A 25420-nucleotide genomic window follows, 5' to 3' on the forward strand; every position below is an offset into this window, starting at 1 on the left:
GTAAATTCAGATACATATGTAGAAATTGATGTGGACTGAGGGAAGTCCAGAGAGGAGGGAACAATACATGATCTTATAACATCGATCTTGTCAGTAAAAAAAACGTAATAAAGTTTTCACAGGCCATATGAGATGGATCCAGGTATAAATTAGACATCGGATTTATCATGCTATTAATGGTGTTAAATACTATTTTTGGACTATGAGCGTTTTTGGCAATGAGATCAGAGAAATAATTTGCCTTTGCAATCTTAACAGTTTTTTAATAGTGAATCATACACTCTTTGACGCAATCATGTGATATTTGTAATTTATCCCTCTTAAGTTTCTAAAGAAACATTGTCCATCAGCATCACCAGCAGGTAAAGTTAAACTGGAGTCCGCACCTCTCTCGTCTCGCCTGAGCCCATTGAGTTTTAACAGATCCCCTAAAGCATGCGGTGAGTTTGGTGGGGGGTAATTGAGAATGAATGGGGGAAAGTCACATGAGAGGAGGCAATGCCTCCATCGCAATATGATTGGATATGACTGGTTATATTCGGCTGTGATTGGTCCATGTGATAAATCATTTGTTATGTCAAAATAAGACTTGAAATGGCCTGAAATGGTCTGTGACCAATGTTTACCGAGCTTTGATGACTAATAATAATAATAAATGCAAAATCCTTAAAAACACTAACACTAATATTGATTACACTGTTAATGTAAAAATATAAAAATATTTTTTTTTCTGAAAGTGTAAGTAATGTTTGTTTAACCAAGATGTGATTAGAACATGAATTTACATTTGATTTAAAAAAGAAAAAGTTTGAAAAAAACCTTTGCCTTCTCATTTCAGAACACCACCAATATATATTAGTGAGTCAATATTATGCAGTGATGTATATAGTGAGTAAATATTATGCAGTGATATATATAGTAAGTCACCATTATGCAGTGATTTATATATTGAGTCAATATTATGCAGATTATGCAGTCAACCATGATTTATTTTGCTTCTCAAAATGACAGCTGCTTCTCAGTCAAGGCCCTTGAAATTGAGTTAATGCCTCTTTTCTATTCTAAAAGCTACACTTGTAGCAAGCTATGAAATTGAATGAACTCATCCTTTATCACTCCGGATTCAGTTTTTCCTCAGCAAAACATGGCTATCACCAGTATGCGTGGTCCAGCAGTTTGATGCTTGCTGATATGATACTATCATTTCTGTACAGCCTTTTCCTCACAGCTGCTGTTGATTGCTTGCTGCTAGCTGCTTTCTGGGTAATCTACTGCCATCCATGTGGCAGAGAGGGTCACTGCTGATGTATTTCTGAGTGCCTTGTCATGAACCGAGAGTGATGGATTCACAGATGCTAAAGTGGTTGAACGCTGGCCAGGCGAAAGAATCGTGAGAAAGAACTCTGTAGTTTCTGCAGAGTGATGCAAGTCAAAGCGTCTAACTAAATGTAATGGTGCTGTCCGGTTCTCCCTCTATAGTACAGAGTTGCCATATGGCGAGAAATAATTCCTACTCATTTCCTTGTTATTCTGAAAAATTCCATATATTGCACATGGGAATTAAAAGGGCAGGCCTTAAGGCAGACAATGATGTGCCGGTGTTTTTTTTTTTTTTTTTTTTACATTTAAATGTCCGTACAAAACGTTTTCCCACTGTCACCCTCACAAGGAAGACACCTGTTGAAGTGAAATTGAACTAGAAATTGCTCTGTTAACCCCATTTTCTCATCATAACCTCATCTGTTCTCAAGTTTTTTTTTGCAGCATCTTTAAGTAAATGAGATATTTTAATTCACAATTTAACTTTATCTAATGTAGTTTTACTGTAAATTGAGAAAATATCAATGTTTTCATATGGCAACGCTATACCACTTTGGAAAAATAGGTATGTTGCCATTTGGCAACGTTACACCACAGTGGAATTGCAGTAATGTATATCGCCATTGGGATTTTTTTATAGATAGTAGCATCAATAGATTGCAATTGATTTAAGTGTTTATTGTTTATTGTAGTATAGATGTATTTATGTATAAATAGCAAAAATATGTTCTTCTTTTCAGAAAATGAATACTGCAATATTTTACAGAAAGGCCAATAAAGGCCAATAGGCCAAAAGTGAGGATGGGGTCAGTTAGTCTGGTGTGCCTGTACAGTACTGGACACTGTCCTGGAGTCAATATGAGGTGCCTGCAGCCTTCAATGATGTTTTGGCCACATCCAGTCACCTAGATGATGCCATCATAACGCTCTGTGAGCAGGAGTGAAAGTGCTCTGACTCCAGATGGTTCTCTGCATGACCAGACTATCAAAGGTTTTTTTTTTTGTTTTTTTTTGGGGATGCAGACTTTTTTCTTAAATGACTTTGGTTGTACTGAGACCATGCGCCAATGTTTGTTGTTCTTAGTCATGCTGGCAGAGGTGGAGCCAGCCCATAGGAAAAATGTATTGATCAGTGGTTGCTCTTCCTAAGCTCGGGAGATTTAGATGACATTCTCATACATCTCTCATTTTAGTATCAACAGCATTTCAGATGTTTCTCCTAAAATTCCTTCGGAGAAATAGAAGTAGACACAAATGATACATGATAAATAATTGAGAAAAAAAGTCAAAACTGTGAAAGTGGTGGAAGAAACATAGAATATCTCTTTACTGTTTTGCTGCAATCTCTAGCAAGACTCCATTACAGGAATATTTTATTGCTCAATGGTTGCTCTTTCTAACCTCAGGAGACTTGTGATTCTCATGTATTTCTCATTTTAGTCTGAACAGTGTCTCAGATGTCCCCCCACACCCAAAAAAAGGAGAAATAGAAGTAGACACAACTGAGACATAAAAAAGTTCTGAAAGAAAAGAATCCAAAATGATAATGGGAGAGAAACGTGTGAGAAACATGGGAGAACTCTTTATGGTCTTGCTGTACTCTCTTGTAAGACTCCATTATAAAAATGTTTTACTGCTCAGAGGTTGCTTTTTTATTGTAATGGGGGTTTTCATCTTTAATGGTCAGGACAGCAGGAGTAGAGACAGGACATAATTGGACAGATATGGACTGAACAGGAGCAGGAAAGTACCTTTAGCTGGGATTTGAACCCATGCTTTCTGAGGTGCAGTTGTGCCTTCACATCGATGTGCTACCCACAAGGCTATGGCTCTGACAGAGGTTATTATACGCTCAAGATACTAAGGGGTGATTTTCTTATGTGTCTCCTTGAGATATCAGCTTTGTCTTAAAGGATTAGTTCACCCAAAAATTAAAATTAGCCTGTTTTTTACTTACCCTGGGAAAACTTTTTGAATTTGAAGATCAAGGTAAATTTTACTTAATTTGTCTTCTGGAAAACATGTAAGTATCTTCTGTAGCTTCTGAAGGGCAGTACTAAATGAAAAAATATGATATTTAGGCATGACAAGAAAAATGTACTCATCTTCATTCTGTTCAAAAGTTTTCACATCCCGGCTCTTAATGCATGGCTTTTCCTTGTGGAGCATCAGTGAGCGTTTGAATCTTCTGTAATAGTTGCAAATTAGTCCCTCAGTTGTCCTCAGTGTGAAAAGATGGATCTCAATATCATACAGTCATTGTTGGAAAGGGTTCAAATACACAAAAATGCTGGAAAACCAAAGAATGTGTGGGACCTGAAGGATTTTTCTGAAGAACAGCAGGCAGTTTAGCTGTTCAGGACAAATAAGGGACTAAACTAAACAATCACTAAACTATCACTAAACAACAACAACAAAAAATCACAGCTTTGGATCGTTCAGGTAACAACACAGTATTAAGAATCAAGTGTATGTAAGCTTTTGAACGGGGTCATTTTTATAAATTCAACTATTATTTTCTCTTGTGGACTATATATAAACATCTTTTAATGTGAAATATCTTATTCAGGTCAGTACTAAATAAACAATAACATGCATGTATTGTCTTTGATTGAAATGGTGTGGATAAATGACATTGAAGCAAACCAGAGGGAAGAAACATCTAAGCAGAGTGTGTGATGTTGTTGAGATCTCTTCTAAAACTTTAAAGGAGTGGTTGATTGCAATTTCACTTTTTTTAATGGGCTTTTTATGCTTTTATATTGAGATAGGACAGGAAATTACTGGGAGGAGAGAGGGGAGTAGGATCAGTAAAGGACCTTCGAGGCTATTGGTGCAGAGGATTTCACTTTTTTTAATGTTAGTGTGTAATGTTGCTGTTTGAGCATAAACAATATCTGCAAAGTTACGATGCTGAAAGTTCAATACAAACAGAGATATCGTTCAATACAGAAGAGATATTCTGGCAGTTTAATGCCAACAAAAATGGCTCGTAGGAATTTCAACGAGCTACTTTCCGGGTTTGTTACATCACGAACCCAGATAAACTCCGCCCCCAGGACCATGCAGCAAAGAGGGCGAGGCCATGTTGTGCTGCTTTAGAGAAGAGGAAGAGAAAACTAGGGGTGCATGTAAAAATCCATTCATATATGAATCGCGATTCTGTATTCTAACGATTCTAATGGATTCAATGTTCTAAAGCACGTTTCTTAATCATGTTCCTTGCGTCGTCCTGCTCTGTACACACTCTGTTCCTCTCTCTCTCTCTCTCTCTCTCTCATTCAGATTTTGTCTCAAGAGACAAGTTTGAGAAGCAGGAGACTCAAGCAAAAATCTCCATTCGATCTTAAAGTGACCTCATTTCTGTCTATAGGAGAAATATTTGAGATGTTAAAGAGATCTCACTTTTGATTTCTCTTTCCTGTGGGAGGAATTTTCATAGGCATGAGTGGACCAGGACCAGCAATTACTTTGTGGTAATTGCAACACTAGGACATTCTACCTTTAGTACGAATAGCGCATTTCTTCTGTTTACATCTCATCTGATCTTAGTGCAAATAAGATGGAATTTGCTATTTTTACTTTGAGCAAACAATATCTACCACTATATATGCTCTGTGTAAACTGCATCTATTTTTTTACACTTAGTGTGAATAGACTCTGTAAAAATACTATCTTTATTTAACTGCAGTTGTGGTGGAGGAATAGATATCTAACACATTACTGACATGTTTTGTTCTTCAATGGATTGTTATTTGAAAAGAATCTTATGCTGCAGAACCCTTGGAGCTGAAGGTGTTTAGGTCATTTTATAATACTCTACAGCGCAATCAGTTCTCCGTCACTGTGTGTATCTTCAAGGATACAGAGGCTGGCAGGTATCTGTATAGCTGAAATCAATGCATTATATATAATAAATGGAATCTTCAGTAGCAAAACTGGGTTTGAGTAGATGTTATTGTTTTGGCAAAATAATTATTTGAAACTGAATCACAATAACCACGGAAAGACCCACAAAAAATAAACTGTGTACATCCAACTGTTCATCTTTTGTGCACATCAAGCAAATGTAGTATTCTGTGGGGACGATGAAGCTGCCTCAGCGTGACTACTTTTATCCACAGCCTTGTTTAACTTGTGCCAGGCAGCACAGCTGGACTCCTTACAAGTTACATGCACAAAGAGATTGAAGTTGGTGTGATTGGTGTGTGTGGTTGTAAAAAAAAAAAAAGATTCCAACTTTAAAATGCATGAATTTTGCCCCAGAAAAAAAGACTGAAAATCACTGAACGGTTCTCAGTTCCATTTCAGGCTGATCTACTGAGATACTGAAATGATGATATTTCACACTGTCATTTAGGTTCACACGTTTACAAACACTGAAAGATTAAGCATTGAGTAATTAATTTTTTTATTTTTTAGCCGTCTCACATACTTTGATACTTGTTTTGTAACTACTGTATATGGTTGTAAAATGTGGGACAGCGATTGAGCAGGCAATGAATTAACATGTCCAAACTTTCCTTCTGCCTCACAGTCACAAGTACTATATAAGACAGTGAAACAAAATTACAGTTGTGCTTTTTCTCCTCATTGCTGATGTACAGCTTAAAAATACCGTACGATACGTTAATATATACTAACGGATAACATTTAGTAGGAAAGTCAGATGTATAATGAGTGTAAAATCTGGCCAATGATGATTCATATGTTGCAAACTGTAAAAGCACATTTGCATTTTTCCCATACTCCCACTGAGCAGATGGGGGCAATATTCTGTAGAATTTAAATGTGTGATTGCCATGATTAAGAATGTCATCATAGTTTTCCTGTCGCATGGCAAAGAGCACTGCAGGTTCTTAATGGGTGAAATGTAGTGGGTTTTTGTTTAGAGATAATACCAGTCATTTTTTTGTGTTTTCAAAATTTGAATGTCCTCTTGTTCTTTTTGAGAAATAGAAATGTATGCAAGCATTGCTTTTCCGTTAACCTATTTATGTTAATTTCTATAGGTCATTTTCAAAGCGCCATCTGTTTGTCTTGCCTTTTGCACCAAACATCAGTTATCATTAAGATTTTTTTAAACAAAACATTAACTAGCAAGACTGACTTTTGTGGTTACTGGATAAATGTTTGGACACTGTAGGAAGTGTATCTTAATATAGCTTTAAAACATTTTTGCATACTTTAGTCTTTTGAGGTGTTCATTTATCATGCACTACTTCGTTATTCAACAACACCAGGGTTTATAGGAGAGCTATGCATGTTTCTTCATTAATTATTCATGCACAGCCAAGCAATTTAAATGGCATTATTTGCTTACAAAACACTTTTTAGTTCATATATCATAATAGAAACCGAAATAAATGAATTGCGTAATAAAGTTATGCACCAAATAATGCATCTATATCCGAGTCCTTCTTGTATGTGAAATGCTGAATTGCAAACACCATATCTTAAATTATACCCTTATGACCCAAAACCATATTTTCAGCTCCCAGAATGCATTTTTGTTTGTCTTATTGATTCCAGACTGAGCTTAAAATCTCATGCACAGACATCCCACTCATTAAGATTAAGCAGATGGAAATTAGCATTTTTCAAATGACATCCCTGCTCATTTGGGAAAAAGCAGCCACACACATCACTTAGCCGGTCATCTGCCAGTGACCCTTCTGCGACATGCTTTATTGTCCAGATATGCATAATGGATGAAATCCTCAGTCCCTATTACAGTTTTTCAGTTACTCAAATTATATTTAGGCAGAGAAGGGATTTTATTAAGTTTCACAGTTATTTCTCTTTGCTCTTTCTTTCTCAGCTGAACTTCATCCTGTTTGTGAATATTGTGAGGGTTCTCGCCACCAAGATTCGCGAGACCAACGCAGGCAGATATGACACACGGAAACAGTACAGGTTTGTGCATCTACTTCCACTGAGCCTGTATTTATGCATTCAAGTGCCTTGAAATTGTGAATTCAGTGGTATACCAGCCCAAATTGTCTGTCATTATGGCAGCATCATCTCTGCTATTAGACTGCAAAGAATGGAAGCTGTCCCTACAGCAACTATTTATTTCCTTATGTAATTTAGGCAAAATCTTACATCTGACCAGGCACGTGCACACATAGACATAAAGGGGAGCTGGATCACCTGCCCTTTTATGTATATATGTATGTGTGTGTGTTTCTGTTTGCGCACAGCTTTCCCTGTCAAACAAATAAAAAAATCCAAATATCAGGTCGGGTCGGAAAATGTTGAGACTCTGTCGAGTTCCGATGCCTTTCTCCCCTCTGCGTCTCCTCGCAGCACAGCAGTGTAGCACACATTGATCGGCACATGCACATCACAGACAGGCAGAGAACCACAGAAGTGAAGCCCTCCCTCCCTCTCCAGTTGTGTTTATCTTGGTGTGGAGATGAGTGGTGATAATCAAAAGACTAGCTACCTGTGCCTCGAATTTACAGCTAATTATCCAAAAGACAAAAGGCAAATATAGTTCATTTGTCTTGCTAACATCAGCTACCATAGACCAGTGCGCGTTCTTTCACTGCATGATTCAGTTTATTAAAATGCATTTAAATTAAGTTTGATCACAAAATTCAAGATATGGGGGCAGAAATGTATATTTATATAATTTCATATAGTTAATCAGAATCACGCGAAGACTGATGTTTTTTTTTTCCCCACCAAAATGCAACATGATTACAAATGTGATATTGATTTTATAAAGCAGTTAAATAAACAAGAATTTAATATTAACACACTTATGTTTTATACACAGTATTGACTGTTTTGCTCTATTTCACCAACAAATATAATTTCAATTTGCGTCTCTGAGCAACAGCTGTTTTGTTCCTGAATGAATCAACCGTTTAAATGATTTGGTTCAGTTGCAATGGCTCAATTATTAACAGTGACTTGCTGCCACCTACTGGCAGTTTTAATTTCACATTTAAAGTATCTATTCATTTTTTTTTTTTTAGCAGTATTCAATGTTTTATGTTTAAAATATCAAAACAGTATTAATGCATTTGTAACTGCAGGTTAAATGCATTCATGCCCAGCATTAAACAGTGTGTAAATGCATCTAAATACCACTTCTAATGCAGCTTCTGTGTTTTCTCTGCATTGCAAAGATTAATTTTGTCAATACTGATTTCATTTGCTTGGCAACAGCTTAAATGACTTATTCTAATTGACCGATTCAATTTAAGAATTTGACTGAAAATATGATGCACACTCATGCAAGGCTTTATAAAGGTAAAAATGCCCATAAAAGGTAAAAAATCAATTTAAACTTATTGGAAAAGATTCATTTCTACCACTGCTGTGAACTGATCACCACAGAATATGCAGAATATCAAAAACTTTAGGAGTCAGCTGTCCAGAGTAATCCTTAAGATCAGCCCATAACACACTCAGCAAAATATTGTCTAATTATCGTTATCGATAAAATTCCAGAAAATATTGATATATTTTTTTGTCAGTATCGCACACCCCTAATATATTTAGCGTTTTGTTTAGAAAATAATTAAATTAATATGAGAAGTGCTCTTTTTTCCACTCATCAAAATGTCTGTGCACGTCCCTGCATCTGACAGCTTAACTGCAGAATTGCCTGTGTCTAAGAGATGCGATAATAAGCTTCCCCTACGCCTACTCATTCTGCAGTTTGATTCGGATTGTAGTTCAAATCAGTGTCGCATTTTAAAGGCACTGGATATTATAGATTTGATCGTGTTACATGCTGAAAGAAAAAGAATTGCCTCCATTTTTGTCTGGCTTTGAAAAAAAAATGCTTTTAGACCCTATAAATGCACATTTGGGTTTGGCATGTCAAAATGTTATGGATGCTCCCTAAAATAATCCAGTTTGGAGCAAACACAATGCCAATAGATGTTATTTTGTGCGACTAATAACAGTAATCAATTTCATAATTTCTGCCTCCCTGCTAATTAGTAGCATGAAGAGTCACAGGTGTCAGCTTGCACAGCTGGTAGAACAGACATAAAGACACACAGTCATATTTGCAAACACAGTGAATAGTGCATTTTGCTCAGCCAAAGAGAAATTTGTCTTAAATTCAATAGAAATTCATTTATAATGCAAATGACCTCGAATGCTTGCACGTCACATCGTTTTGACTCTCATTTGCTACAACGCTCCTTTTACTGGAATACTTTGGTTGATCAAACTTACAGAGGCTTCAATTAAAAGAGGATTTGTGCCACATGATCTTCCAGCATTGCTTTTTTCCAATTATTTTTCATGATACTTTTCATGACTAATTTGCAAAACATTTTAACCTGTCTGACAGGCAAGGCGTAGCAGTTAAAACATGTCTTGCACTTGTCTTTATTCTGATTAAAGCCACACGGAGGCGTGTGGGATGTCATCCATCAGACACAGATTATAGACACAGATAATTCGTAATATCACAACTACGTCACACACCGTACTTGGTGTCATCGGCCAACACAAATATCTCACTGAGATCAAAAACTGGTACTTGTTGCTTGACTGGGGATATTTCAACAGTGGCTAGATTCTGTGTTATTATAAACAGGGTGAAACTGTGCATTTATAACACTTGATAGTGATATAAATGCATTCCTTTTTTCTTTTTTTTTGACAATCTGACAAATAATAAAAATTCATCAAATGTCATCATTTACTCACTTTCATGTCATTCCAAATCTGTATGACTTTCCTTCTTCTGTGGAACAAAAAAGGAGATGTTAGGCAGAATGTTTACTCTTTTTTTGTGTGAAAATGAATAGGGACAGATGCTGTCAATCTTCAAAAATTATAAAAAAAAAAAAAACCCATAAAGGTTATTGTGCCCGATATTCCTAGTCGACTGAATCCGTGTGATAACTTTGTCGTGAAGAAGATGATTCTTAGCAAATGATGTCTTTAGTTTCTGAAGTCTTAGACATATAGCACCATATAGCACCATATAGCACACAATGTATAATAATGCTTTTATACTTTTGTTGGAGCTCAACATCCATCCCTGTTTACATTATTGAAAATACCAGCCTGAAGATTCTGCCTAAAGGTGTGATTACATTAGTGAAACTTTGTATTAAAATAGGTCCATTGTCAGTAGTAAAGCAATGCGTGAAGCAGGTCACTTCCAAACCAAACAACTTGGTAAACAGCAATTGATAATATTGGTATATATTATATCATGTTGGTAAATGCAGAAAATTTGCTTATTCAGAATTCAACTCTTAAATCAGATGGGAAATCGGCATGGGGAAATTAGTCACCGAGTGTCCCCATGCAGTTTCCGATCATACTGATTCCATATGACATGACAGCATTTCGCTTTCTGAAATTTGTTGAACAAAGGTAACTGCAAATTCATACAGGTTTGAAATGGCTTGAGGGTGAGTAAATAACAGATTTTTTTAATTTTTTTGAGTGAACTATCCCTTTAATTCATAGAACATTTTAATTTCTCTCTGTTCAGGAAGCTTGCCAAATCCACGCTTGTGTTGGTGTTTGTGTTTGGAGTGCACTACATTGTGTTTGTTGGGATGCCGCACACATTCGAAGGTCTTGGCTGGGAGGTGCGGATGTATTGTGAGCTGTTCTTCAATTCTTTCCAGGTACTTGGAAACGATGCTTTTATTGCACGAATAGCTAATGTAATCAGTGATCTCTGCAAGTCAAGATGCATATGTTTTTCTTTTGATAATCCAAAAATCATGAATTCAAATTTGTATTTTAGCATCATTTATATAAATGCCGTGCATGTATTTTGCATGATTTATTATTGATTTAGTAGAAATGTTATAAAAAAGAGAAGGAAAAACACTTTTATTTACAAGTGACTGATGACTTCCAATTTTTTAAAACTGCTCTGGCAATGAATGTTTTTTTTTTTACATTAAAAGTGATTTCTTGTACTATGAAAATACTCAATTACTGCAGAGAAAGAATTAAGAAAAAAATTAAGAAATGTGTTTATAATTTCATCATCACTTTCTTTGCTAAAGGCAATAATGTTAATGTTCCATTACAAACCTTGTGACAAAGCAAAATAGGAAAATGTGCTTTCTTTGGGAGCTTAGATATTTAGTACTGGTTGTACAAAATATGCATGGTAATAATTTACAACTAGTAAATATAATTAAAAAGTAACATCGACCCAAAGATGTTGATGAGAATTTTGCTGACATGTAAATGCTTGTTGCACAAACTGCTAAAAATTCATGTTTAAGTAGCATGTACAACCCGAATTTCAGAAATGTTGGGACATTTTTTAAATTTGAATAAAATGAAAACTAAAAGACTTTCAAACCATATGAGACAATATTTTATTCACAATAGAACATAGAGAACATAACAAATGTTTAAACGGAGAAATTTTACACTTTTATCCATTAAATAAACTCATTACAAATTTGATGCCTGCTACAGCTCTCAAGAAAAGTTGGCACGGGGGCAACAAAGGGCTGAAAAAGCAAGAAATTTTTAAAAGATTCAGCTGGGAGAACATCTAGCAACTAATTAAGTTAATTGACATCAGATCTGTAACATGATTAGCTATAAAAGGGATGTCTTAGAGAGGCAGAGTCTCTCAGAAGTAAAGATGGGCAGAGGCTCTCCAATCGCAAATCTCATCATCTACAGTGCATAATATCAAAAGATTCAGAGAAACTGGCGAAATCTCTGTGCCTAAGGGACAAGGCCGAAGACCTTTGTTGGATGCCTGTGGTCTTCGGGCTCTCAGACGACACTGCATTACTTATTGGCATGATTCTCTCAGTGACATTACTAAATGGGCCCAGGAATACTTCCAGAAACCACTGTCAGTAAACACAATCTGCCGTGCCATCTGCAGATGCCAACTAAAGCTCTATCTTGCAAAAAGGAAGCCATATGTGAACATGGTCCAGAAGCGGTGTCATGTCCTATGGGCCAAGGCTCATTTAAAATGGACTGTTTCAAAGTGGAAAAGTGTTCTATGGTCTGACAAGTCCAAATTTGACATTCTTGTTGGAAATCATGGATGCCGTGTCCTCCGGGCTAAAGAGAAGGGAGACCTTCCAGTGTGTTATCAGCATTCAGTTCAAAAGCCAGTATCTCTGATGATATGCGGATGCATAAGTGCATACGGTATGGGCAGCTTGCATGTTTTGTAAGGCACTATGAATGCTGAAAGGTTTTAGAGCAACATAGGCTCCCCTCCAGATGACCTCTATTTCAGGAAAGGCCTTGTGTATTTCTGGATGCAAAACCGCAACTATTACAACAGCATGGCTTCGTAGTAGAAGAGTCCGGGTGCTGAATTGGCCTGCCTGCAGTCCAGATCACCTATAGAGAACATTGGGCACATCATTAAATGAAAAATACGTCAAAGACGACCACGAAAGAAGAGGAGATGCTACACCATGGTAAACATGCCCCCGTGCCAACTATTTTGAGACCTGTAGCAGGCATCAAATTTGAAATGAGCTCAATTTGTGCGTAAAATTGTAAAATTTTTCAGTTTAAACATTTTTTATGTTATCTATGTTCTATCGTGAATAAAATATTGGCTCATGTGATTTTAAATTCTTTTAGTTTTTTTTTTTTATTCAAATTTGAAAAACGTCTCAACATTTCCGGAATTCAGTTTGTAAGACGTGTAAGGATATATTGACAGGTCAATCCAATTCACAGCACTCCAAATAGGCTTTACATCGTATGACACACCATTGATTTCCATTTGAGATGTTCGTTTGTCTTAAATGACAGGTGCTGGTTAGGTTAAGACTCTTTTATCTGGAGCTTGATGACACGATTCAGTGATTGTCCTTCACAAGAAGAAAACATCACTTCCCTTTAAACTTGCAATATCTTCAGAAACACAGCCACATTCACAGAACTGGGTAATACAATGAAATAATTGAATGACATTAACATTTAATTTGTTTTTAGGCTGTTAAATATAATATATAAACTAAACAGATGGTCCGTGTCAAATGTAATTAATTAAATACCTAATATAAAAATAATTATTCCAAATCACTTAAAACAATTCGTGACCAAGAAAAAAACATGGACCAGTGCATAATTCCCTGTGCTATAATGTATGTATTATGAAAATTTTCCAGAGATTAATAATTTTTTTCTTAATCACTGACTCACCACTAAACTTACAAATGAAATTCAAAAGTCATTATTACCGGAGTCAGTAGTTTGAGTCAGTTGCACTGTGTTGAGACATCGCGCCAACACCTATTTTTGTTTCTCCTCTAGGGCTTCTTTGTGTCTATCATCTACTGCTACTGTAATGGAGAGGTGAGCATCAGCAAAGCTGCTTTACAATAATAAAGGGGTTTATCACAGAATGTGCTATTGCATTCTGTGCTATTTTCTCATTGTTTTTTGACACTTTGGCCACTGCATTGTCTCTTTTTTTTTTCAGGCTATGCGCACACTTTAAGACTAAAAATTGTTGCCCTGTCAATTCCTGGAGGGCCACAACTCTGCACAGTTTAGCTCCAACCCTAATCAAACACACCTGATCCAGCTAATCAAGGTCTTCAGGATTATTAGCAACTTCCAAGCGTGATTTGGAGCTGGTTGGAGCTAAACTCTGCAGAGCTGTGGCCCTCCATGAATTGAGTTTGAGACCACTGCTTTATTGGCGTATATGGTTCCATTAAGAACCTTTAACATTCATAGAAACTTTCCATTGCATAAAAGGTTCTTTAAAGTGGAAAAAGGTTCTTTAGATTTTAAAGTTATGTAAGGTATACTGTCTGTTCTCTGTATGGTACATTTATGTACATAATAAAGAGGATAAGCTGTCCATAAAATCAAACCTTAGTAATAGACAAGTCAACATTTAAATGGTTTTAAAGTTTAAATACATTAAAATTGTAACCTGGCATTTTTTTTCTCATCTCATCATGCCTTGGGATATTCTGGGCTGTGAAGGATCCATTTCTTGTATCCTTTATGAAAGGTGCATTTCGAGGCTGCATTTGAATTTGGATGTAGCTTCTTAATTGGGACACAGCTGCAGTGGGTTTCAAGTGTTTGGCAAAGCAGGTAATGCTGTTGCCTACGTTCTGGGGGTGTCTGCACACTAAAAACTGAAGCGAAGTAGGGTTGTGTTTGGTTAGTATGTGGTTGGGAGGCCTCCTTGAGAAAGCTAGGTTTCTGTCGGGTGTTAGTGAGGTCAGCAGGGAGTGCTCACCCAGCGGCCGATTCAATCTTTCCGATGAGATTTTAAACTGGTCCTGACACTCTGAGGCCATTAGCGATCCCAGGGGGCTTCTCGAAAAGAGTAGGCGTACAACCCTGGAATGCAGGCCAAATTTGCTCTTTGGTCTCCATCCATCATAGCCTCCTACTCATGCTTATTTAAACTGATTGGCTACATCATTGGTCTCCACTCCACCAGTAGCCAGTGTGTGGTGGGCGTTTTGGCACACAGTGGCTGCCATTGCTTCAGCCAGGCAGATGCTAGAAACTGGTGGTGTTAATGGAGATCCCACCATCCACTAAATCACATTGAATGCTTTGTAAATGTAATAATATTATTCATTACAACAAACTGTAAACATAAGTGCTTTACAACACATGTTAGTTTTAAATCAAGACTAATCAGAACAAGATGTGAAGTTTTAAGTGTTCTTCATCCCAGCTGTCGGGGTAGACTTTAGTTCTTTAATCTGTTTTGTTCGGTCTAGTTGTTGAATGCCAAAATAAAGGTTGTGCAAAATTAAGAATTGAATGAGCTCCTTTTTAATTCCTGAGTGTGAATTTGATTTGATTTGAATTGAATAGGAATGTAAAGAAATTCACGGGTAATGCATTCTGGGAAATGAAGATTATTTCACCCTGCATGGTCCACAAAAGTAAATTTATTTAATATTAAAGATAATATATGAACTAAACAGTAAATATATTAAACAAATAAATCGGTTACTTTTGAAGGTCTTTTAAAACACACAATCCAGCCAAAATGTAAAGTTTACTTTTCTATCTCAATCAAATTTGTTGCATGAATTTTCAGTTCATTTTAAATCTCCTTCCTTAAATACATGTTTGAATTTTAATTCTGCATCTTGTTGTCTTCCTCAATTCAAATTTAACTGAAATCCAGGAATTGGAACTCATTTTTCAGTGCTTTGGTTCAAAATACATTCAATAGCTTCAGTACATTTTTTTTTTTACAAATCAAAACATTGTATTATGGTACCTGTTGTAGTTTTTTAGGTTATTGTTTTATGAGTGATAGTGTATTGAAATCTGCCTTAGTGATTGTATAAAAAAGTCACTGTGCATTTCAACATCCAGCATTCTTTAGCATCTAATTCTGATCCACAGGTCCAGACTGAGATCAAGAAAACATGGACACGGTGGAACCTAGCATTCGATTGGAAGGGCCCAGTGGTGTGCGGGAGCTACCGCTACGGCTCTGTGTTGACGGGCCTTAACAACAGCACCAGCAGTCAGTCCCAGCTGGCTACCGGCGGCCCAGGAACCCGTTCTACCACGCTCTTCTCCAGCAGAGTCTACCGCAGCAGCGGGGGGCCAACTATCAGTGCCCATGCCACACTGCCAGGCTATGTGCTCAATTCGGACGCTGACAGCTTGCCACCATCCATACCCGAGGAGCCAGAGGACAGTGCAAAGCAGGTCGATGATATCCTGCTAAAAGAGTCCCTGCCCACGAGGTCCAGCAGTGGCCTGGAGGACGACGAGGAAACTCTGTAGATCAGGGGTGCCCAACCCTGTTCCTGGAGATCTACCTTCCTGCAGAGTTGAGCTCCAACCCTGATCAAACACACCTGAACCAACTAATTAGAATCTGAAGGAGCGTTTGAGAATTAAAGACAGGCATGTTTAATCAGTGTTGGAACAGAACTCTGCAGGAAGGTAGATCTCCAGGAACAGGGTTGGGCACCCCTGCTGTAGATAATGGCGTGATGATAGTCAGCTAAATTGGGTGTAATAGCACACAGGGAATTTGTTGAAGGGCATTGACAGTTCATCACCTGCAGCGCACACTGCTTTGGGTGGCAACAGCACTTCTACAACGGACACTTCCTGTTCAAGCTGTGACACATAGTTGGTTTTTGACACAATGTCATGTGCAGACAGATTGATATGTTCATGACAAGATATCGGCACTCATTACTATAAAATAAAATAAAAAACCTGTTTACAGCAATGGAAATGCTGATGGGTAAAATTTCTGGTTGCTTCATGCAGTTCTTAAACTGCCAGCTAGACAATGTGAATGCTGGAGTTTTTTTTATTTTTTTATTTTCAATTGCAATGCCTACTATTTGTTATTGAAAACTGGTTTCATTTGCTTAGAACCATGATGTTATCAAGATTTTAGTCAAAAGCATGACTTCCAGACATTTGTGTAGACCATGGAAGCAACGCTCAGGACAACTGATATTTATTAAGGACTATTGAATGTTACTGAGGTTTCCATCGTCCTTATTGTAGTATTCCATTCCATTGGGGGAAAAAAATACTTTAATAAAATTTATTTCAAATGCATATAAAATCTGACTGTTGTTTTAGTTCTTGAATGGGGACTTCCCACTTCACCGACATAATATCTTGGCAGATTGAGACCAGAAACTCCAAAGCTGCATTGATTTCAGGTTCACTAGCAACAGACCAATCAATTGTTGGAGTGAAGAGACAAGGATGGACTTAAGCAACGGTAAAGTGCATGACTTTGTTTCTTTATTTTCAACACAAATTATTGATATAAATTTATATTTTGGAATTTTTAAAATGGCAATAAAATGTAGCCCTATGTTGACTCAAATTTCTGAATTTTATTCTTCATTTTGATGAAATGGGATCGATCTTTAAGTCTTGCTGTTTTCTGTTGATATGCAAACAAAACATTAATAAACATTTGTAGCGCACCTGCCATCTAGTAATTGCCATAGTTCTCAGCTTTCAAGTTCTGTCTATTTTATCCTGAAAATTAAACAAACGTCATTTTGGCGCTCTTTAATGTGGTGCCTCTTTACTAGCCTACTAGATATACACAAAATGAACATGAATGAACATCAGAATGTATGCAAAAGAACAGTACAACTTTTAATGTATCATGTATTGTGTAATCGCTCAGTCTGTGTTTAAGCTGTGAACAAACGTCAATAAAACAGCTAGTAGCTAAACAATATGCCACACAAGGTTACATTTACCCACTATCATACTGTAGATCAGTGCATTTACAGGTATATGCTGAATATATTACATATTTGTTATATCTTCATTTAACCTGTTAACAGTGGTGCTATGTGTAATGTATGTTTAAATAAATCTTTTTTATGAAAGCCGCTGATTATGTTATATTTTAACAAAGAATTGAAACATAATTATATAATTCATTAAAAAGTTGATACAAAAACTACCTTATGCAATTTAAATCTTTATACACAGTTTTAAGTATTAACTGTTACACCTAAAAATAAATAGCAGTTTAATTTAATAGATTTGGATAAATAGTTATTTACTTTAACCTTTCATAATGGACCATCTGACAGGGTTCCCTTGGTTGAGAGGGATCCTACATTTTTTCCTTATGACAAAATGACATGTATTGAATTGACATTAAATGGAACTGAATCAAGAACTGAAATCTGTAAGTGTGTCCCAATTTTTGTACTGTCGTTGACTTAACATTGTATTTTGGTTACACAACCTAAAAACAACAAAATCTTAACGTCAGCTGACGTCGGTATTGGACATCAATTTAACATTGACATTAGACGTTGAATTTTGGTCACCCGATGTCGCAACCAAAATTTAACCAAATATCAACTTCTTATGACGTTGTGTGCTTGTTTTGTGCCTGCTGGGAATGGTACAAACAAATGTTAGTTTTGCTCCCTTTTAACCTTAGTGTTAAGTTTAAGTTTAACCAAAATAATTCAGGTCAAAATGCATGTTGTATATTTTGTTTAGTAAGTCAATATTGTACTTTGTAACTTCAGTTTCTTCAACAGTGGATATCAATTTATACACAATGTATTATTATCCTACACAGCTTTCAAATGTTGTAGCATTTGAATGCATCAGGTTTTAGGAATCATAACTTTCCCTCCTCCCTTACAGGTGTATGTCTAACGTCCACCTCTGGTTCAAAGGGCGTTATCACCTCCAATGCTATCAGAGACAGTCATCAACTTTCTCTTTGAGCTTCAAAGAGATTCCCCCATCCCCACGAGGAGCCACTACCCGTGGCCCAGACACACTCAAAAGCTGCAATACACATAGGAAAGGACATGGGCTCCATTTATACACAATCAAACTGTTCCAAAATGTATATAGTGTATTCCTGTTTTGTATGCATGCTCCTAGGTTATAGTAGCTTAGTTACAACTCTGTAGTACTGTAGTGAACCAATTACTTGGATCTAGACATATGAATGTATCACTGCTTTAATGTTTTCCAAACCCTTGCATATTAGGTATCAAAATGACTGTCTTCTGATTCCCAGATTAATGGTGTATATTATGTCACCATAACTTGCACCATACTCTTTTTACCATACTTTGACTTAATATTGGACAAATCCTCCAGACCACCATAAACCATGCATATAAGGTGTTGAGTGAGACAAAGGAACCTCTCCCGCTCAAAATTCACACCTCAATATTGGTCAATCTGCCAAAGATGGGTGTGACCAGTGACCAGGGCCCTAACCCAAACCCATCATTGCTCATTCCCTTTGAAACACTTTCCAAGACTCATCACCCTTGAGTCGGACCTTCTGGCAGTTTTTATCCTCGAGTAACTTCATCAATTCGCTGTGGGCTCTCAAATCGTCAGAAGAACCCAACGAAAGCCTCCAGCTCACTCCTACTGAACTCATCAAGAACCTCTGTTTTCTACCGCATCCAGACTCTTGTTTAACAACAAAGCCATTGCAAGTAACCGTTTCCAACTAGTTAGATGCGGGTCTAAGTTTGGGCCTCTTTGTTAAGGTGATTTTTGATTCTCTGATGATTCTCACTAGGTTGTGGTTAATTGATGCTAAATACTGCCATTCTTTGTTTCTTCTCTTTCTCTCTCTTTCCTTACTTTCCTTCATTATGTATATATGTGTTTTGCTTAGTCTAGTTGTATGTTAGCTGTAGTTTAATTTATTAAATTCATTATATTCACAATTCATACAGTACTAGTTAATGCTAGTACTGTATGAAGTAGTAAAATGATCTTTCCCAGAATTGATAAATGATTATACTGTCGGTGGACGAACAGATTAAATCATTGTAATATTGATTCTGCTACAGTTAATTCTAAGATCTGATCTAAATATTCATGATTAATTATAACCAGTTATTATTAATTATAAATATTTCCCTTTTGAGCTAATTTGCTACATGTACAATAGATTGTGTGGATAACTAAAAGAGTAGGATACGTTTTGAAATGCCAATCCTCTTGTGCAAGCAAACATCACATATGGAAGACATTGTGAGTAATTCTTCTTTGACCTATAAGGTTATTAAGTAAAGTGCAGGCAGGAAGCGTGAAGCATACATCAATTTAAAATAATTATGTAAGCCAAATATGTGAGGCTATAAAGAATGATAAGCTGAACAGTGATAGTCCTCAGCCTTTATTAGTTTTATTTTATCATAGTTTATAGAAAAACAGTGGCGTGAACACACCAAGTAATTGCCTTGTCAGCAGAGACATGCTCTTATGAAAGGAAATGATTCACCATGTTACAATGTCACAGCATCACACATAAAAAAAAAAGAACTTACGACAAAATGTATGGAGACCAGGCATGTTTGTGTGTCATAGTCTGAGAGTCAGTGTTCTAAAATTCCATAAGTTTCTACTTGTAGAGATGTGTGGAGAGAAAAAAAAAACATTAAAAGAAAAGATTATTTTAGTCCATGCATACAAATGTGCATTCTGATCTCAACCACTTGCACAAGCTGGATGAAAAAGACTTCAGTTTACACACCTCTGCCAGACCTAGACTTTAAATTCCAGAGAAACACAACAGCTTGTCCAAACTGTATGCATATATGCCATCTGTCAGTGGGCTGATGATATGAAATAACAAGCCCTCTTGAGCCTATGTGGTTGTCATTTTTAATTGGACCTGCATATATTGGTCCACCATGTGCTTTGTAATCTGATGAAGGCCACAGGCTGTTTCAGAGATGCTGAAGATCATTATACACAGAATAATAGTGTACTCTTAAACAGATTGCACAAGTACTATGAAATAAGTTCTGACACCCATGTTGGAGAAGCATAAACGTTTCATTTTCTGTTTAAAAGGAATAGTTTTTGCAAAAATTGAAATTTTCTGAAAATTTACTCACTCTCAGGCCATTTAAGAAGGAGAGGAGTTTGTTTCTTTTCAAATTCAAATTGTATTTTTTACGCTAATAAATTATTGAACATCATGTACCATATATAAGTGACCATGTCAGATGTGTTCACATCAGATTTCAAGCATTTATAGACTTGATTCTGTATGTTCTGAGTTGCTCAGTTAGCAGGAAGTAATATGAAGTAGCATCAATGATTAAAATCAGCATTTCTCTTCATCAATATGTGCATGTCCGTTTGTTCTTTTTATGTGTTTTTTTTTTTTTTTTTGGCATTACTACAATTGATGTGTCCTTCAACTTATTTTATTTGTACATGCTTTTTTATGCTAAAACTTACAACTTGCAGCAAATAGCTCATGGTTATTTGTTAGTGCCACTTCTTAAGTTAAACTTTGTAATTATTACAGTCCATCCTTGTCACCCCAAATATTTGGGGAATATCAGTATGCCCTAGGAACCATTTATAAAATGCAAAGAAAATATGTTTGGCTATCATCCACAGAATCATGGCATTGTGGTGGTGAATTGTGCATAAGCAAGCACTGTGGTTTATCTCCATAATGGCTTTCAAACTGGTCCATTCCAAATCACTCCTAATTCTCAAACTGCCTGCCACACATAGAGGAAATGCTAATTAATTTGGTAATAAAAATAGACAGAAATGGTGGAAAAACTGCAGTAATACTACAAATTGTGGATGTTTCAAATACATAAGCTATACAAATATTACATTTGCGGTCATTCATTTAGCATTTTTCCTCCCAAAGTGACATAAGGAAGAACATAAGTGATTACTCACAAAGAAATGGTGTTTAGATTAACTTCCACAGACAAACAGACAAACCAAATTTACATAAGATAGCATAATAAGAGTGCTTACAGAGTAATTTAAGTATACAGGTGGATCTTAAAAAAAAATAGAATATCATCGGAAAAGTTCATTTTTTGTAATATTTCAAAAAGTGAAACTTTCATATATTCTAGATTCATATCATGTAAAGTAAAACATTTCAAAAGTTTTTTTGTTGTTGTTGTTTTAATTTTTATGATTAGAGTTTACAGCTCATGAAAGTCAAAAATCCAGTATCTCAAAATATTAGAATATTTACATTTTAGTTTCATTACAGTAAATGACCATCCCTACAGTATAAATTTCGGGTATATCTTGTTCTTTGAAACCACAATAATGGGAAAGACTGCTGACTTGGCAATGGTCCAGAAAAAAAAAATCATTGACACCCTCCACAAAGAGGGTAAGTGACCGAAGGTCATCCCTGTAAGGGGTGGCTGTTCACAGAGTGCTGTATCAAAGCATATTAAATGCAAAGTTGACTGAAAGGGAAAAAATGGGGTATAAAAAGGTGCACAAGCAACAAGGATGACTGCAAGCTTGAGAATACTGTCAAGCAAAGCCAATTCAAACACTTGGGAGAGCTTCAAAAGGAGTGGACTGAAGCTGGAGTCAGTGCATCAAGAGTCACAGAAACATCAGAAAATTAAGAAACAGAAACATCGTCAGAAGCATCTTACCTGGGCTAAGGAGAAAAAGAACTGGACTGTTGCTTAGTGCTCCAAAGTCTTCTTTTCAGATAAAAGTAAATTTTGCATTTAATTTGGAGAGTCTGGAGGAAGACTGGAGAGGCACAGAATCCAAGCTGCTTGAAGTCTAGTGTGAAGTTTCTGAAGTCAGTGATGATTTGGGGTCCCGTGACATCTGCTGGTGTTGGTCCATTAAGTTTTATCAAGTCCAAAGTCAATGCAGCCATCTACCAGGAGATTTTGGAGTACTTTATGCTCCCATCTGCTGACAAGCTTTATGGAGATGCTGATTTCCTTTTCCCGCAGGACTTTAGCACCTGCCCACAGTGCCAAAACCACTTCAAGTTGTTGAAGTGCTGACCATGATATTACTGTGCTTGATTGGCCAGCCAACGTGCCTGACCTGAACCCCATATGGAATCCATGGGATATTTTCAAGAGAAAGATGAGAAACAGTGGATCCAACGATACAGATGAGCTGAAGGATCAATAGTGCGTCAGCAGAGCCACAGGCTGATCGCTTCCATGCCACACCTGATGCTGTCATTTTGTAATTTGTGCTAAATGAGCCCCGACCAATAACTTTTTTATTATTGATCTTAGGAAATATTCTAATATTTTGAGATACTGGATTTTTGACTTTCATGAGCTGTAAACTCTAATCATCAAAATTAAGCAAACAAGCAAAACAAACATAAATAAACTCTTTCCTAATATGGGAAAATATATCATGTTTTCATATTTATTGAGAGTCTATCAGACTCACTGTGATTTTTGGTCGTTATACAACAGTGAATGTACTTGAACTACTTTAAACTGTAGCATCTGGCTAAAATACATATCCATAATCCATAATAATCCAACGCGTGTGTGTGTTTGATGTGTGTCCTCTCACATCAAAATCCACCAACACATATGTTTAGAATGTTTTCGATTGTAAACGGTGCTTGACGTGCGTGTTTCCCTCTTGATTCAGACAAGAATTCTATTTTTTTTTTCTTACAAACATGCAGCTCTTTCACTTATGAAAACATTAATTGATGGACTGGAGTCATGTACATTACTTGTGATGTTTTTATCAGCTGTTTGGTCTCTCATTCTGATGGCACCCATTTACTGCAAAGGATCCATTTGTGTGCAAGTTATGTAATGCTAAATTTCTCAAAATCTGTTCTGATGTAGAAACAAACTTAGCTACATCTTGAATGGCCTGAGGGCGAGTAAATTTTTAGCCAGTTTTGGCATGGATTATTAATTTGAAGGTTTGTTTGCACTTTTGCAGTAACTGAGCATATTTAGAAAATAATAATTTTTGTAAATATAGATGCTCTAAATTTCAGTTTTAGGAAGATGTCCTAAATTTGAGCTTCTGCATCGTTCTATCTGAAGGATGCAACAATGTATTGTTAGCCTGGGCCTAATATTTTTATTGCCAGAGATAACATCATATCAAGAACTGCTCAGGAAATGTCTTCAGGATTTCAAGAACCTCTGCTGGCATGGAGACAGCTTGTCAGGTTTGATTCTCCTGGGTTTAACTTTGAGCAATCAGACATGTCTCCTCAATTCTCTAAGGACTTTATCCTGCCCACTGACTGTATGAATCTGCAGCCGTTATGTGGTGATGAATACTTTCTAAATCCTCACTGCAGGATAATATTGCTCAGTTGTGTGCTAGTGTACTTACAGTAACAACATATATGTATAGAAGTCAAGCAGAGAGGAATGCTTCATGCCTTGAAGTCACTCTTGTGATATAAACTACTAGAGGAAGCAAAATAAATGTTCTTGACTTGTTCTGCAATAAGCTGAGCTGGTCTGTTTAGTTAATAACGTTGCATCACCAACTGATGCAGTTCCTCACAGACTGAAATGCTCATGTTTCATATTGTGTTGTCAATGACATATAATACTCTATTTGGAATATTCCAGATTTTTGACAAAGATGAAATAACATTAATATGTTTTTATTTGTGATTGTATGGGGTCGTAATAAAAAGTGTATCAGTCCTGGGTGTAATGTAACGTGCACCAGGGAAGGCAGGAAACGGGGAGTTCCATGAAAATAGGCTTTAATAACTCAAAGGTTCCAATAAACAAAGTTCTCAACACCAACATAACGTTAAGGAAACTTTACTTTAATTGCAATTTAAGACTGGACACTCAACTCAAGGAACAGAAGGCTTATAAAGCATATAAACTAATGAGCAAACGATGTGAACACAGGTGATAAGAATTAACGACAATTAACTAATGACAGGAAACAAGAGCAGGAAATACCAAATAAGGGTAAAACAGAACTAAAAGGAAACCGACGCATGACAGATATTGCCCCCGCACCATAACATACACGGGGGGGGGTGCCCGCCCTGGAGGCTGGAGCAAAGCCAGGACAGGGAGGAGACACGGGAAGCCTCCAGGGCGGATCAGGGGATTCCGGAAGCCATGGCGGACAGGAGTCTCAGGGAGCCATGGATCTGGGAGCTTGGAAGGCCATGATGGATCTGGGAGCTTGGAAGGCCATGGCGGATCTGGGAGCTTGGAAGGCCATGGCAGATCTGGGAGCTCGGACGGCCATGGCGGATCCGGGGACTCGGGGAGCCATAGCCTTATTTTTCGGGCGGCCAAGGCGGCTCAAGGGGTTCCATGGCCTTGGATCATCCCCAAATTTTTCTTGGGGAAGTTCCCCTCTGGGAGCCATTAAAGAGGAGCAGGCTCTGTGGGGCGCACTGGAGGAGCGGGGGCGCTCTGGAGGAGCAGAAACTGGAGAGCACTTGCGAGGCACAGACTCTTGGGGGTGCTCAAGCAGCGCTAATTCCTGAGGGCGCTCTGTCAGCATACGTACAGGAGGGACTGGCCCTGGAGAATCGGGCACTGGAGAGACTGGCCCTGGAGTAGAGGGCACTGGAGGGACTGGCCCTGGAGTAGAGGGCACTGGAGGGACTGGCTCTGGAGTAGCGAGCACTGGGGAATGCTGACTAGGAGAGGCACTGGAAAGCGCTGTTGAGGAGCGGGATCTGGGGAGAGGACAGGAGCCAGGAAATCAAGGGGTATCGCCATATCCAGAAGCTCCAAGTTAGGAACATGTGGGTTTGGGAGAGCCACGGGCAGTGGCGTAAACCTTGCCGTGGGTGACGGCACATTAACTAATGACAGGAAACAAGAACAGGAAATACCAAATAAGGGTAAAACAGAATGTGGCGAGGGGG

At 37.3% G+C, this 25420-nt stretch overlaps 1 protein-coding gene across 1 annotated transcript in view; it reads left to right on the forward strand.

Moving 5' to 3' along the window:
• pth2ra (parathyroid hormone 2 receptor a) overlaps positions 1-16050 on the forward strand; it is a gene marked incomplete at both ends in the record, with an annotated part of 74380 nt that extends 58330 nt beyond the window's left edge. Inside the window, 4 exons of the mRNA XM_079426495.1 lie at positions 7142-7236; positions 10802-10940; positions 13579-13620; positions 15661-16050. Coding sequence (XP_079282621.1) covers positions 7142-7236; positions 10802-10940; positions 13579-13620; positions 15661-16050 — 666 coding nt within the window. The remainder of the gene's footprint in view (positions 1-7141; positions 7237-10801; positions 10941-13578; positions 13621-15660) is intronic.
• Positions 16051-25420: the final 9370 nt, after the last annotated feature.

This window comes from Barbus barbus (genome assembly GCF_936440315.1).
Source record: "Barbus barbus genome assembly, chromosome: 10".
Lineage (NCBI taxonomy): Eukaryota > Metazoa > Chordata > Actinopteri > Cypriniformes > Cyprinidae > Barbus > Barbus barbus.